The sequence below is a fragment of the Tribolium madens genome, unplaced genomic scaffold (assembly GCF_015345945.1).
Source record: "Tribolium madens isolate multiple individuals breed KSU strain unplaced genomic scaffold, Tmad_KSU_1.1 Scaffold_91;HRSCAF=231;Tcas5.2_LG7, whole genome shotgun sequence".
In the NCBI taxonomy this organism is placed as follows: domain Eukaryota; kingdom Metazoa; phylum Arthropoda; class Insecta; order Coleoptera; family Tenebrionidae; genus Tribolium; species Tribolium madens.
Genome location: NW_025401063.1, coordinates 17,871,652 through 17,884,914, shown reverse-complemented (window position 1 = coordinate 17,884,914; position 13,263 = coordinate 17,871,652). Strand labels below are relative to the sequence as shown.

The following is a 13,263-nucleotide window of genomic DNA, read 5'->3' as shown; positions in this document are numbered from 1 at the left end:
ACATGGGATCGATGGGGACTTTTGACACTTTATTTCTAATGGTGTACCCAAGGTCTCCACCAAAATTTAGCTCTGTCGGAATTTTTGTTATTTGACCACTATTTTTATGACTAATTTGACCGGACTATAGGACATTTAAGACATTTAAAAGTATGTTTTTAAATAGAAAATTTAACAATCTAAACAATTCGTTGGGGCACCTCTTTAATTTTTGTAAAAGTTTACTCTCTCTTCGCATTCCTTTTCATGTATTTTCTTCTGAGGGGCGTACTATTTTTAGTAGCCCAAGGGTGCCAAATATCTTAGGACGACCCTGCGTTGGGATGTTGTTCGTCGAAAAGGGTCAGCACGTCCTCTTCGAGAATTGGAATTTGGTGCCGATTGTAGCATGTTTAGAATTTGATATTTATAAGAAAGACACTCCGTTACATCACTGCCGACTCACATCATAACCCTTAACACAAGATGGCAAGTTTTAATTTTATAATTTACCGGTTCATTAATTTTCCCTTGAAAATTTTCAGTGAAAAAGAGCTCAAAAATATAAAAGATGCAGCGAGTGTAATGGTTTTAAAACTAAATTTATTGAAGAAATGGTCAATTAACTGTACCATTGTGTAATTAAGTCTGTTATTAATCATTTAATTATTGTTGTCTGATCTTAAATATTTTAGTTTAAAACGTTCTGTAATTATTTTCCGATATTTGTCAATTCAAAAGATGTAGAATTACAGTACAGTGACTGGTTTTCAACACACAATATAATGCCTGAATTCAATGGTAATAACAAGAGCTAAATTATATGAAAATTATTAATTTATTAAATTTCAGACCCTTTTATTATGTTGAGAAAGATATTTTTTATTAATGACAAGAAAATAACAAAATTTTCTACTGTTTTGCTTATAATAATTTATTCACTGATTCAGTGTTTGCAAATATACTACATGTGCAAAAATTTCAGCTTAAACCTCTTAATTAAATATAGCCCAGTAACAATATTTTTCCTATTTGTAAGTGAAATAAAACTGTTGCTTTTAGTGCAATAACTGTCTTTTTAAAGATGATTGTCACAGCAATTTTTTGTATGACTATGGACAAGAAAATTTGTGAAATGGTAACATTTGTGCAAAAAACTTGTTGGTCCCTTAATATGATAAGAAGAGATGCTCAAATAAAATTCGAGAAAAAATGTCAGGTCATAAATATCTGTATATTTTTCATTCTGCTACTTAATATAATCGGAATGATCGTCAATTATCCACATTTTGGATCTCAAAAAGATTTTTTCATTTGTTTTACAGTTTTTGAGGAATATTTTGGCGAATGGTCGTTTATTCCTTACTATTGTTATATAGTAGGAACTCCACTTTTATATTACTATTACTTAAAAATTTGTTTTATTTGTGTTTATGGAATTTTACAAGTACAGCTACAATTCTTACTTATTGAAGAATATTTATTACAAATATATGAGATTGATCATCTGAAAAGTTGGAAATATTTACAAGATGCTCAGTACCAACAAGAAATTGGAAATATGTTACGTCATTGTATTACACACCACATTGCTTTAAAAAAGTTTTAAATCTTTCGTCTTCACAAGTTAATATTTTTAAATCAATTATTTATAGATTGGTGAAAATGGTTATGAGTCTTATGTTGACAGCCATGCCGTTATTTCTGCTATTTGGAGTTTTTCTTCTCATTAGTTTTTTTGCATACATTTTGAACGTAAGTTTATTGCAAACATTAAAATAATTAGTAAAAAATAAGTTGTAGTTTGCCGACACCATTACCTACATTTTAACAATTCGACTAGTCATTTTTGCAATAAATACTTTTTGCATTATGTCATTGTTGTGTTGGAATGGTCAACAACTGATAGATGTGGTTTGTGAAAATATTAACTTTTTTGTGCATATACGTTATTAATTATTTCTCAATGATTTTATTTTAGACGAGCAATATTTTTTTTACTTTAGCTGCAGCTCCTTGGTACTATTGGAATCTTGAAAACATAAAAATCCTTTTGATGTTTATAACGAATTGTACTAAGAATGAGAGTATTATTTGTGTTGGGATTTGTTTAGATTGTACTATGTTTGTCTCGGTGTGTCTATCTACATTTGTGATCTTTTACTTTAATTTTTATTTCAGATGATACGAATTGCCGTCTCATATGCTCTAGTTTTGACTAATCTTCGCAAAAATAGTCTTTTTTAAAATAACCACAAATAAAAAACTTTTAATCATTCTTTCTCACTGTAGAAAACAATTGTTCCTATAAATGTTGGACCATTTGTTTAGAACTTTATTGTGTAGTTAGTTAAAAGTTGAATATCAAATAAGCTTTACTGTTCTTATGCGCAATTCGTTTCTCACTTTCAAAATATTTGTTATTTGTTTCTCTCTTTTTAAAACACGATTTGTGCTTTAATAAATAATTCTAAATTAGATTCGAATAAAGTTTATGGTTATTATAGAACCATTTACACATATTAATTTTATATAAACAAAAATACTAATCTACGAGATTTTGCATGAACTAATTTAATGCTTTCCACTCTGCATATGTAAGTCGATTTTAAAAAAATGATAAAAACTCTTTTGAAAGTGCTTGTTTATCTATACTCCTTTTCTATGAATCCATCAATTAATAAAATATCGTTTTTCTAACATCTGCTGTAACTAAAGGAAACAAAATAGTCTGTAAAATAAAGAATCGCTTTCCCGGAATTAAAGATTTTGGAATAGATCAATATTTTTAATTCAGTATTACAATATTACAATTTATATTACAACATTATTTTTAACAGATCTTTGACTTTACCTTTGCTGAAGCAGCGACAGAGACAAGAAAGAAACAACATTGACAAATTTCAAGGTAAATTTCAGTAATCTCATGGTAAAAGTAAAAACGTTTAGGCGAAAAAATAGTAATTTTACTCCATGGCTGAAAGATGAGACTTTTACTTGTAACATTTAGTCAGAAAAGTAGTTACTTTTGTGACGTTTGCTGATAAAAAGATTATTGTTTGTTATTTAAAAAGCAGCCAACTACAATTCCAATATCACAGGTAACGAAGAAATCAACGTAGTTTATTTATTTTTTTGATATACGTGGAATATAAGGGTAAATTATTAAGCAAAATTATCTGTGATAAGTTACTGATAAGTATGTTCTTATTGGTAAGAACTATGAATTTCTTATTTAATGGTTAGAGATTCTGTTCTCTCTCGCTTAATGTTAACGTAGACATAGTTTTAGTTGGTAGATTTTGTATTTTAGATATTTTATTAATAAAATAAATGAAATAATATTGATATCTGTGGTGGGTGATAATATCCGGTGGCTACAAGAAAACGAATCTACACATTTCTGAAACGCTTTGAAACAGATATTTCAAATTTTATTTTTGCTTGCATACATAATAATGTTAGAAGACATAAAAAGCAAACAGGAAACAGGACTATACATAAGTATTTTTAACCTTTAAGTTAAAACAATTCCAATTTTTAACTTCTTGTAGTTATGGATTTGTAAATCGATTAATAAGCGTTGCCAAGGACAACGTTTTTTACTTAAATTATTTACTACAAAGTACCTTGCGATCAAAAAATAAATAAATTAGAGTAGGCATCGATTAAATTCTACAGTTGGCAACACATTGGCTGAGAATCTGGGCTGGAAATTTTCCACACAAACTGAAAGAGAAAATGACCATCCACCGTTTTCCTCTTGTACAGCAATAAAAAATTTTTGCTCTAAAGTGAACATTATTTCACTCAAAAGGAATAAAACGCAAACCTGTAAAAGTTTCCGCTGACATTTGACGTCAAAAATCAAGATTGCCATCTGAAGGACTTTAATCACCGCCTACTCTAATTTATTTTTTTTTGATCGCACGGTACTATAAAAATGTTTTAGGGTTTTTTTTTTGTTTTTTTCATTTTGTATTTTTTATTTTATATGGTTCCATAATTCAACTGTTTTAAGAAAATTGTTGTATGTACAAGGTCCTTGAGAAAATACTCACTCAATACGCACCTACTCTGGTATGTAGAAAACAAAAAATTACTTAATCATTCTCAAAAATACAGATCGACAACAGACTTCATAATTATTAATTAATTTGGAATCAGAAATCCATGAAGCCTTTGCCACCGAACAAAAAATCTTTTGCATCTTTTTTGATATAGAAAAAGCGTACGATACGATAGAGAAAAATTAGTCCAAAATTAAGAGAAAAATTAACTTTTCTTTTCACTGAATTAGAAAAATGAAGTTTTAATTACAGATTTGCTCGTTTCAGGTGAAGCAAAAAATGTTTTGCCTTTGCAGTTTTGGCGTAAAATCTCAGATAAAAAAAAATTTCTTCTTGTAAATTCAATCCCGGGCACACACTGTATGCTAACTAAGGCCATCAAAAAGTTGATATTTTTTTCAAAATTTTTGAACTAGTCTTTTTTTTTAATGGAAATTACCAAGAAAAAATTGGTAGCAGCTTGTCTCCAAAGCTGCAAATTTTGTTTGCTCTTTGTTTTTGTCCCTAGAAATTTTGTTAAAAAATTATGGTTATGTGTTCCAATTGAAATGTTGTCAAAATTTTGACTTTTATGAATCTTGTGTGCCTGTTTGCTTTTTGAAAGTGCTATAATTTAATACCTGAGGACAGACATCATTACCTAAGGTCTAAAGACAGAATTCAGTGCTAATAATTTTGACAAAAACACACCGCAAGTAAGTATAATGTTATGGACAAAAATGAGATTCTTGCTACAAAAACTTGGAAAAAAAAATGTATATACAGAAAAAAGTTAGTTAGCAAAAGATACAAGTAGTATTATGATGATTGGCAATAAATTTTGTGTAATTGATTGAAATGAGCACAAAGTTGATGCATTTTATAAATTCGTCTTTAGCTTTAGTTTCAAAATTATTACTTTTTCAACTCATTCTTCAAAAAACGATGCACAAGACACTAATTTAATGGCGTTCTTTCCGAGGTTCTTTCTTACTTATGTTTATTTTGTATTCTTGTCGATTTCTTGCTAAAAATAAAGAATATTTAGCAAATCTGCATTATAAATTGCGTCTACATTTTAACGGGCCCTTTTTCAAACTTCCTGCTTGCGAACTATTCGTTTCCAAATTTCGAAAAACTGTTAGTGTACCGAATTTGTTTCTTTTTTGGTGTTTCGTCTCTAAATTTTCTTAGACGATTTTTTGTGTTGACGTTTAATGTCAATAATTCGAAAAACCGGAACTGCTAACTTCCTTTACTAAAATTACCATGAATGAATTTACTAGTGATGCCAACGTTAGGACTGTTTGGCATTTCCATTAAAAAAAAACAGACTTTACGATTTATTTTTTTATTCAACCTTTATTTGTAGAGTTTGATAAATATTCAAGTAAAACAGTTATACCAAAATAAAAACAAATAATAAACAATTCAGTATATTTTTATTTTATTCCAAATAAAATCGTTATAAGTAGTACAGGGTAATAATAGGTATTGTAATTTTCAGGTGGCCCAATAAAAACGAGCCACCCTGAATGTCTTAGAAACTAAAAAGATTTTGAAAAAATGACAAAACAGGTCAAGGGCAACATTCTTTGCCGTAATTTTTGAAGTACCTCCAGTAACTTGTAAACCCCACACACCCCAACTTTAAAAATTTAAATTGCCCTACCCCACTTGTGGCACATCAAATGAAAGCTATTTAAATAATAAATAAATAATTAATATAAAAACACACGCGCTAATAATGTTATAAAAATAATTTTGCATCCAAACTGTTTATTTTTTCTTTTTCTTGTACTTGTGTTGGTGGTATTGCAAAAAACTGTTGTTCCGTTTTACACGCGCTAAATTTAAAAAATTATATTGTTATTTTAAAATGTCTCCCAAATTGTTAAAAAATCAGAAAATACACTTTTTGTCTTATACAGCGTGCGCGAGAACTCACGCCCCAGAGAAAAATGCCATATAAGGTAAGATACCAGAAAATGTTTAAAAAAAAATATCTAAGTATAAAAATTTCAAAGGTATGAGGGTTTAAAGGTTGCACTTTGACTCTATTTATATACGAAATTAGATCATAACGCACAATTACATATGCGCGAAAATTGGCAATATCGTACGAGGTCGATAACCTGTGCGATTTGTTTTCGCACTGTGTGTTAGAAATCTAACGCACAATTCACACTCGAATGTTTTGTATTTTTTCATTTAACGTATTTTTTTTGTATTCATTATAAAAAATAAATCGTTATTCAACGTATTTTTGTATCCATTATAAAAAATAAATCGTTATGAAAAAAAATATGTTCGTAAGAAAAAAATTATGTATGGTCGTAGGAAAAATAGTGTACCAAACTTGCAGGAACTTGCTGGAAAATGTCTAACGCACTCGCGGTATTGCCTACACTCGGCTAACGCCTCGTGCGCAGCTTTCCCGCTTGTGCGTTATTTATCACTTTCCGTGCTCATTATGTAATATACTAATTCCAAGTTTTTTGCTATAGGCTATTAAAAGAGGAAACAAGGAAGCTGTATCTTAAATTGTAACTCTATTCAATGTTATTTGTGGCTTTTATTGGCAAAAAGTTTGTCCCTTTACTAAATAATTAAAAAAACATATACTTACAAGATCATCAGTATCATTAAATAGATATAAAAAAATGTCAAATGTCAAAAAATAAATGTCAAAATTTTTTGACAGATAGAATTTTTTAAACATTTTTTTCAAGTTCTTGGTATCTTATTACCTTACTTGAAAATTTTCTCTGGGGTGCGAGTGCTGGCGCATCCTGTATACTGCGCTAACAAAAATAAAGAAAAAAGAAAGATATTTTTAACGCATCAAAAGCCATAAAATAGTAAAATATCAGGTGCGTGAATTCATATTGGCCTTTTTATTTTTTTGACAACGATGTTACTTTGAAAAATAAATTAACACAAGTTAAATAACAAAAATGTTTCTGAAAAACATAATTTTAATAGATAGCAACTCAAAGAAACAGATTTAAAATAAACAACAGAGTCATTTTTAACAAGAATTATCATTATTCAATTAATGAATTAATGGTCAAAGTGCTGTCAAATAGCTGTCAAATATGCTTTTATACAATTTTGTTAAAAAATAATTCAAATTTATTGTTTATGCAGGCTGTAAAATAAAAAATGACCCAAGCCATAATTTCATTACTTTTAAATGCATTATAATACTTTTTGCTCACAGTTGAACAGTTTTTCGTGACTAATCGCTTGCTTGTCTTAGATAAAATAAATAATAATATTCTATTCTTTCCACAGCCAACTTTAATTTTCAAATTGCCTAAAATCAAAAGTTAATGATAACTAAGTAATAGTAAGTGAGCTTGTTGCAAGACAATTTAATGAGGAATCCAAAAATAATAAAATATACAGGATATTACATTTAAAAAACTAAAATTAATGTCACTTCCGGTGAAACAGGAAGCAGCATTGATTAAACATCTATGCCAAACAATAGATGACAAGAAACTGTTCAACTTTGTTCCATAAAGTATTGTCACATCTTTGAAAATAATAGAGTTGTTTTGTATTTTTTTTCACGTTTATTGTTAGCCCCCTCCAAAGGTGTTTGATGTAGATGTGCCTAGATCCGCCATTGTAATTAGGTAAATTAGAATTACTTAAAAATTCTAGGTAAGATGCGAAAATTGTTGCCAACATGACGATCATTTACAGTCACCCGGTATTATTAACACTGTGTTAACAACTAACTGATCATTTATTATAAAGAAATGGTTTTAAAGTATTTGTTTATTAATATGAGGGTTCCTAATGAATATAATTTAGTGTTGGTTCATATTGATACGAATTAAGAAACGATCAAGAGACAAATTTCATTATTAATTTAGTACAGCACTATTACGGCTAGTTGTTTTTTCCAGATTTCAAAACAACGCCACCTGAGTTCTCGGAAGTCTTATTTCTTATTATTGGTTAAGTTATGCTAGAAGCAACTTTTGTTTATCAGCATGTTTTTTGAGAATATTTTGTGTTAAAATCATCGTATTCGAAATATTTTTGTTATCTATTGTTTTTATATGATAAACAAACCATACATTCATAACTTCAACGGTAAGTTTTTAAATTAATGTTTTGTTTCCTAAATATTACGATCTTAAGCATTGAATTTTCAATAATTCGTTAAATTTCAATCAAAGACGTATTTAGAAAATGATGTTAAAACAATTTGAAGCATCACAGTTGTCTTGGAAACTACTTGACTATAACCTCAAATACGGCGAAACTTTTATAAGTTTTTTCATGAATTATGCGATATCTGCTATGAACTTAACATTTAGCTAATTTTCTAAATATTTATTTAATCTAAGAAATAGATATGTCGTACCATACCCATTACAGGTGATCAGAAATATATATATATATTAATTTTTTCAAACATTCTCAACTGTCTTTAATTATATTTATTACAGAAGATGGGTAGAAGGAAAATACTGCCAAAACCAGAACCATTTCTCAAATTTTCGGAAAATCCAAGTTCCCTAAAACCTTACTTCACGCTGCGACGCGACGCAACAATTCGCAACGACACTTTTATAATTTCCAAATATTATTCTTGCAACTTACAAGTGTGCTGCCAATGTAAAGTCGTAAGTTCCAGATGGCGCAAGAGTAGAAGAGCATGTGGGCGTGGTTATTCCGCAATGCCACGCCCACAAGTCCTCCCACTTTTGCGACATTATTCTGCACTGTTTCAAGAAACGGGTCGTTCGTTACCAAATTAGAAGAGATCCCATCGTCGACTATTTGTGTCACGACAACTGTTTGGAAGACTTTAAATGCGACCACCTCACATATCACTTAAATTGGCCCCAAGCTATTTCTGTGGTAAAACCCTCCGCAGCCAATGCTCCCTTCATCAAACGCCACTGCTGTGTCTGTAACTGCGACATAGACAAAAATTACAACTTCACTTGGCACTCGAAGGATTTCTGTAACGAGCTTTGTTTGCGTATGTGACAAATTTGAATTTTAATGATTTTCATGAGTTGTTTTAGTTGAGTTCCAAAGCGAGTTTGGGGCGTTTTGCCTCGAATGTGGCAAAATAGTCCCTTTTAAGGCTCTTGGGGCCTACAGTGTGAGAGTTGGAGGTGATCTTCGGCAATTTTGTAACGCTGTTTGTTTGAAGAAACATGGAAAAAAGTTCCAAAAGTGCAAATATTGTCTGCGGGCTAGACTAGCAAGTGAAAATACATTTTGTAATCAGCAATGTCAGGAAAGTTACGTCACCAATTCGGCAAAAAACCCTGTTCAAGAATGCAAGAATTGTGGCAAAATGTGCAATTATTATATCAAATTTGAATCGTTGGATTTCGAAACGAGTTACTATTTTTGTAGCCAATTGTGTTTTTCGAATTTTTGTGACGGATATGGTATTGATGCAAGGGCTTGTGGCTATTGCGGCAAATTTGTTCCTTTCAAACAATTAAACAAATTTGTAATTTTTGTTAACTCTGGCTTAAAATTCTTTTGTTCTAAGATTTGTCGCAAATTGTTCATAGACATGGACAAAAAACTAGTCCCTTGTAAATGTTGTTCAGTGGTCAAACGAAAACATGAAATTATAAGAAATTACCAAGGAAGTAAAGTAAAGACTTATTGTAGTTTGAAATGTTTAAGTTTAGACAAAAAATCCTTACTGTAGTAAGTAGAGAAAATTTGGTGTTTCTTTTTTAATCGATAGAGAATTTTTAGTGCCACATGTGACCAATGCCAAAGAGTGACGTATCAAAAATTTACTTTCCCAATGGCAGACTCAAGTATTTCCAAATTTTGCACTTTACTCTGTTTGGTTAAGTTCAGATATACGACAACAAGTAGCCAAATTGTGTCTCTTTATTTGCAAAGTATGTAGTGTTTTCGTTTTTTTTTCTTATTTATCTCGACTTGTAGAAATTTTGGATTCGCACAATAAACAGAATTGTGTGAAGAAGAGCAAACCTAAAGTGGTCAAAAAACGTGCGCCAAGGAAGCAAAGTAATATTTTTATTAAAAATTTACACCAGCTTTGTCGATTTTTTTCAGTTCTAAGAAAAAATAAAGCGAAGAAAAATAAGAAGCCTCCAGGAAAATCGAAAGAAATTAAATCTGCTAAAATCGAAATAAAAAGTTTAAAGCCTACGAAATCTCATTCCAAGCCCTCATTTGAATATTATCTTTCAGAAGTTTGTTTTTTTATACACTTTCTGGACAAGAATAATGCTTTTTTTTACAGTCCGGAATTGGAATTACTACGTTTAATTACTGGTTGGCTAATGAAATTGTATATGATAAAAAGGCAATTAAAATGGAGTCTAGTGAATTATGCAATGCTTTGGCCCAATTTGTGATAGAAATTGAAAGGCCGGATAAAAATAAATTCGCCCCTGATACAATTTACTCCCTGTGTTTAGGAATCCAGAGATATTTATTAAACAACGGTCGTGATGAAAACATTTTTTTCGATTCAAACTTTAAAAAATTTCGAAAGTGTTTTGATGCAGTCGTAACCAATGAAATACCTCACGGATTGGGGGGGATAAAAATCCAAGAAGATTTATTATGGGAGACGAAACAACTTGGCGACCACAACCCTGATGTTCTAGTCAACACTTTGATATATCTCTTCACCAAAAATCTCAAATTTTCGGTAATTTGAATGTAGTTCAAATTTTTGTTTTCAATTGTTTTGGTTCTAGACTGTTGATAAACACATGGGACTTTCCATATGTGAAATAAATTACGAATTTTCACACTGCCCTGATAATATAACAATCACGTGTCGTGCACAAAACGGTTTAGAATTTCCATTTGTAAAAAACTTTGTAAATCTGGTTTTTAGGTTGCAAGAAGCGGAAACAGACTTATATTTTACGGCGAGATGCTACAAATCCAATGAGGTGTCTGGTACGTTTGTGTCAACTCTATTTAAGTCGATGGTAAGATAAAATATTTGTCAGCTCATTGTGATAAAGTTTTATAGTCCTTCTCGTGTAAAATCGTCTGAACGATTTTTCTACCTTGAAAGCCAAAGAATGGAAAATGGAATTTGGTTCAACGAAAAGCCTTTGAGACATGAAGCTGTTGAAAAATCTCTTAATCTCATGAGGATTGTTAAAGAATTGAGCGATATTTTTGAGTAGGTCCGTACTTTTTTGTTTAGTTAAAAAATTGCAACTAATGATTAGTAGTTTTGATAATAATTATCATTTTGATTTAAGACGGCTTTAATAAGCTTTTTTAAAAATAGTTATTTTATTTTTATTTGATATTGAAAAATGTATTAATCTGAGGATTATTACAGCATTACACAGGGCGACAAAAAAAGTCATGTCGTGACAACTTGACAAATTTTATATCATTTTGTTTTGTTTGTTGTTTTGTCAAATGCACTAAGAAAATTCAAAAAGTCCACACACTTTGAGCTAAATATTTTTTTTCTAATTTAAATAAATTTAGAATACTTTAACTTTAAAAAATCATTACTCAATAACTATTACGCCGATTTCCTTTAAATAAAGACCATTCCAAAGGGATAGCCTTACTCTTTAGGATGAAATAAAATTTGAATATTGGCAAACTTTTCTTCGAACAGTGTTCGAAGAAGTTCGAACTAAATCGAAATAATCTAAGAAAACCCCTACGAGTAATTTTTTTTTTATCATTACCATTTTTTATTAGTTGTAATCCAAATTTTCAAAAGAATATACCGAGTAGTTTTCAAGATATGATTTTTTGAAGTTAAGGTTTGCTAATCAAGCATTGCTCTATATAGAAGAAATGCATGTAATCTTACTTAAAATTGCATTTTTATAAAAGTATTTGTCTTAAGACTCTTCTTTTGCTTAAAAATGGTCAACTGCACCTTCTTTGTTCTAATTAGAATAAATAAAAACTGTTTGTTTACTTAAAACAAATAAATAGTACCTGCGTAAAGCAAATAAAGAGTTTTTTTGTTGTAAAAATGACCACTGATCATTGAGCAAAGAGGATCTAGCAGTTTAAGGCACGAGTCTTAAATATAATGGCAAATCTTTTTCAAATCAAATCACTTTCCATTCAGATTTCGACTTATTTACTTTGTTCTAGCTTTCTGAACTTTTTTTGAAAATGTTCTGAGCAAATGCTTTCTCATCACTTTCGAGTGATGTTAAATGCAATAAGTCACTTGATTTATTTTGTTGGTACATTCTACGATTAGCTTCAGTTAGCTTCTAGGTAGTAGTTGTTGTGATAACAGTTGCACACGAAGCAACTGACTTATTGCATTTAACATCAGTAGAAAGTGATGAGAAAGCATTTGCTGAGAACATTTTCAAAAAAAAGTTCAGAAAGCTAGAACAAAGTGAACAAGTTGGAATCTGAATGGAAGTGATTTAAATTGAAAAAGATTTGTTCTTAAATTGAAAGCTATTGCTTTAAACTTCTAGATCCTTTTTGCTCAATGATCAGTGATCATTTTTAGAACAAAAAGACTCTTTATTTGCTTTACTCTTGCACTCTTTGTTTGTTTTAAGTAAAGAAATAGTTTTTGTTTATTCTAATTAGAACAAAGAAGGTGCAATTGACCATTTTTAAGCAAAAGAAGAGTCTTAAAACAAATACTTTTATAAAAATGCAATTTTAAGTAAGATTAACATGCATTTCTCCTATATGGCGCAATACCTGAATAGTAAACCTTTTCTTCAAAAAATCATACCTTGAAAACTACTCGGTATATTATTTTAAAAATTTGGATTCCTACTAATAAAAAGATGCTCTACACGATGGTGACAAAGAAACTGTTCGAAGAAAAGTTTGCCAATATTCAATTTCAAATTGCATATCAATTTAAAGGGCAAGTCCATCCATTTGAAGGAAATCGGCCTAATAGTTATTGAGTAATGATTTTTTAAAGTTAAAGTATTTTAAATTCATTTAAATTATAAAAAAAATATTTAGTTCAGTGTGTGACTTTTTTGAATTTTTTTTAGTGCATTTGATTTGTCTCACTGAGACGAAAATGATAAAAAAATTGTCAAGTTGTCACGACATGACTTTTTTTTTGTCGCCCTGTGTTACTTTGGGCCAAGCTTGTGTTTTTTGTTTTGTAGGTGCCCATTCGCTCCATATTTTTTACATAAGTTATAAATAAATTGTAACAAATAGTGAAACTTTAACATTTATTTAGTGCACATCTATGTAAATAACATTTTTAAAA

At 29.9% G+C, this 13,263-nt stretch overlaps 4 protein-coding genes across 4 annotated transcripts in view; 3 read left to right on the top strand and 1 right to left on the bottom strand.

The window, feature by feature from the left end:
- Positions 1–839: 839 nt before the first annotated feature.
- LOC123011421 lies at positions 840–1,588 on the top strand (the record flags this gene model as incomplete). Its single annotated transcript, XM_044408842.1, has 2 exons — positions 840–1,013; positions 1,064–1,588. Coding segments are annotated over 2 exons (699 nt in total), but the record flags the coding sequence as incomplete, so codon positions are not given.
- A 26-nt stretch (positions 1,589–1,614) lies between these two features.
- On the top strand, positions 1,615–2,226 carry LOC123011939. The gene is made up of 4 exons (XM_044409664.1): positions 1,615–1,734; positions 1,783–1,893; positions 1,961–2,113; positions 2,161–2,226. The coding sequence occupies exons 1-4, from the start codon at positions 1,645–1,647 to the stop codon at positions 2,224–2,226; spliced, it is 420 nt and encodes a 139-aa protein (XP_044265599.1). The 5' UTR covers positions 1,615–1,644.
- A 6,274-nt stretch (positions 2,227–8,500) lies between these two features.
- On the top strand, positions 8,501–11,470 carry LOC123011938 (zinc finger MYM-type protein 4-like). Its single transcript, XM_044409662.1, has 10 exons — positions 8,501–8,674; positions 8,784–9,036; positions 9,083–9,728; positions 9,780–9,931; positions 9,978–10,061; positions 10,110–10,249; positions 10,300–10,713; positions 10,763–10,859; positions 10,906–11,002; positions 11,047–11,470. Exons 1-10 carry the CDS (start codon positions 8,501–8,503, stop codon positions 11,204–11,206), a joined length of 2,217 nt encoding a protein of 738 aa, XP_044265597.1. The 3' UTR covers positions 11,207–11,470.
- LOC123011937 overlaps positions 11,347–13,263 on the bottom strand; it is a 5,616-nt gene continuing 3,699 nt past the window's right edge. The window contains exon 4 of the mRNA XM_044409661.1: positions 11,347–11,351. Coding sequence (XP_044265596.1) covers positions 11,347–11,351 — 5 coding nt within the window. The remainder of the gene's footprint in view (positions 11,352–13,263) is intronic.

Coding starts and splice junctions, on each gene's coding strand:
- LOC123011939 (XM_044409664.1), top strand. CDS start 1,645: ATGGTTATGAGTCTTATGTTGACAGCCATGCCGTTATTTCTGCTATTT. Junction 1,894..1,960: donor GTCAACAACTGATAGATGTG/GTTTGTGAAAAT, acceptor ATTTTATTTTAG/ACGAGCAATATTTTTTTTAC. Junction 2,114..2,160: donor ATTGTACTATGTTTGTCTCG/GTGTGTCTATCT, acceptor TTTTTATTTCAG/ATGATACGAATTGCCGTCTC.
- LOC123011938 (XM_044409662.1), top strand. CDS start 8,501: ATGGGTAGAAGGAAAATACTGCCAAAACCAGAACCATTTCTCAAATTT. Junction 10,062..10,109: donor ACGTGCGCCAAGGAAGCAAA/GTAATATTTTTA, acceptor GATTTTTTTCAG/TTCTAAGAAAAAATAAAGCG. Junction 10,714..10,762: donor CCAAAAATCTCAAATTTTCG/GTAATTTGAATG, acceptor TTTTGGTTCTAG/ACTGTTGATAAACACATGGG.